The 939-nt window shown below is 51.9% G+C and overlaps 1 protein-coding gene across 1 annotated transcript; it reads right to left on the reverse strand.

The window, feature by feature from the left end:
• Positions 1–20: 20 nt before the first annotated feature.
• Pmar_PMAR015611 (conserved hypothetical protein) lies at positions 21–651 on the reverse strand (the record flags this gene model as incomplete). Its single annotated transcript, XM_002774690.1, has 5 exons — positions 21–48; positions 96–178; positions 229–328; positions 374–497; positions 571–651. Coding segments are annotated over 5 exons (416 nt in total), but the record flags the coding sequence as incomplete, so codon positions are not given.
• Between the last annotated feature and the right edge of the window lie 288 nt (positions 652–939).

Here is a 939-nt window from a genome sequence, read left to right on the forward strand (position 1 = left end):
TGGAGTTCTCAATGGCGTACTTGGTCTTACCATCCTTACCAGCAATGCCTAACCAGAGACTGTCGACGCTAGGCGCCTCCCAGCTGTGGTAGTACGTCCAATGCATCGAGATAGATGATCACCAGTGAGCCGCTTGACGTCCTTCACTTCAAATGACTCAAGGAAAAGATCATCCAATCTTGCAAACGGCAATCTATTCCCCGTCACAGTGATTGTACGGAGACCTACCGCAGCAAGGCGATGGCGTCTTGAATGTCAAAGCCGAGCATAAAGGCTTTCATGAAATCAGCGCCCTTCTGAAGAGAGTTAACCTCAGCCCCAGGACCACCTGTATAGACACTTGAGTGCTAGGAGCCGACCGCCGCCACTGTACTACGTCTCATCTCGACACAACGTCGTTTGGTGTTCATCCTGACCTGAAGTTTCATATGCTGGACTAGAGGCTCCAACAGCTTCAACCAGCTATTACGAAGCGGGGTCATTCGGTGAGGAGGAACCTTCAGGATTACATAGTTCCAACGTTTCACTGGAGTTTGTGTGAGAGGCGTCTCCGAGAGTCCTCGAGCCTACCGCAATCCTTCGAACCTCTCGCATACCCCGCTCCTCTTCCTCAGCAGTCACAGGCTTGAACGATGGTTTAGAGTATCCCTCCTGAACTATAAGGCTCCCTGCTGCCAGATCGAGGTCTCCTATGCACCGACCTATCGCCTTAGTACCTTCGAGTCAGTCTCCATAGGCTCGTAGTCGATTTCAGCCGCGGCCACCTCTACGGGGTCAAGCACGATATCCATGTCCTTGTCCTCAGGACCTGCTCAGATCATATTTGTCGGTTTTTCTATCAATTTCTGTGCCACACACTAACCGATAGGTCAAACGATGTGGCCCTGTAGTACCAGTGAGAGGAACGGGATCATCCCTTCTAGTCCGAGACCCGCGGAC

This window comes from Perkinsus marinus (assembly GCF_000006405.1).
Source record: "Perkinsus marinus ATCC 50983 genomic scaffold scf_1104296957864, whole genome shotgun sequence".
In the NCBI taxonomy this organism is placed as follows: Eukaryota; Perkinsozoa; order Perkinsida; family Perkinsidae; genus Perkinsus; species Perkinsus marinus.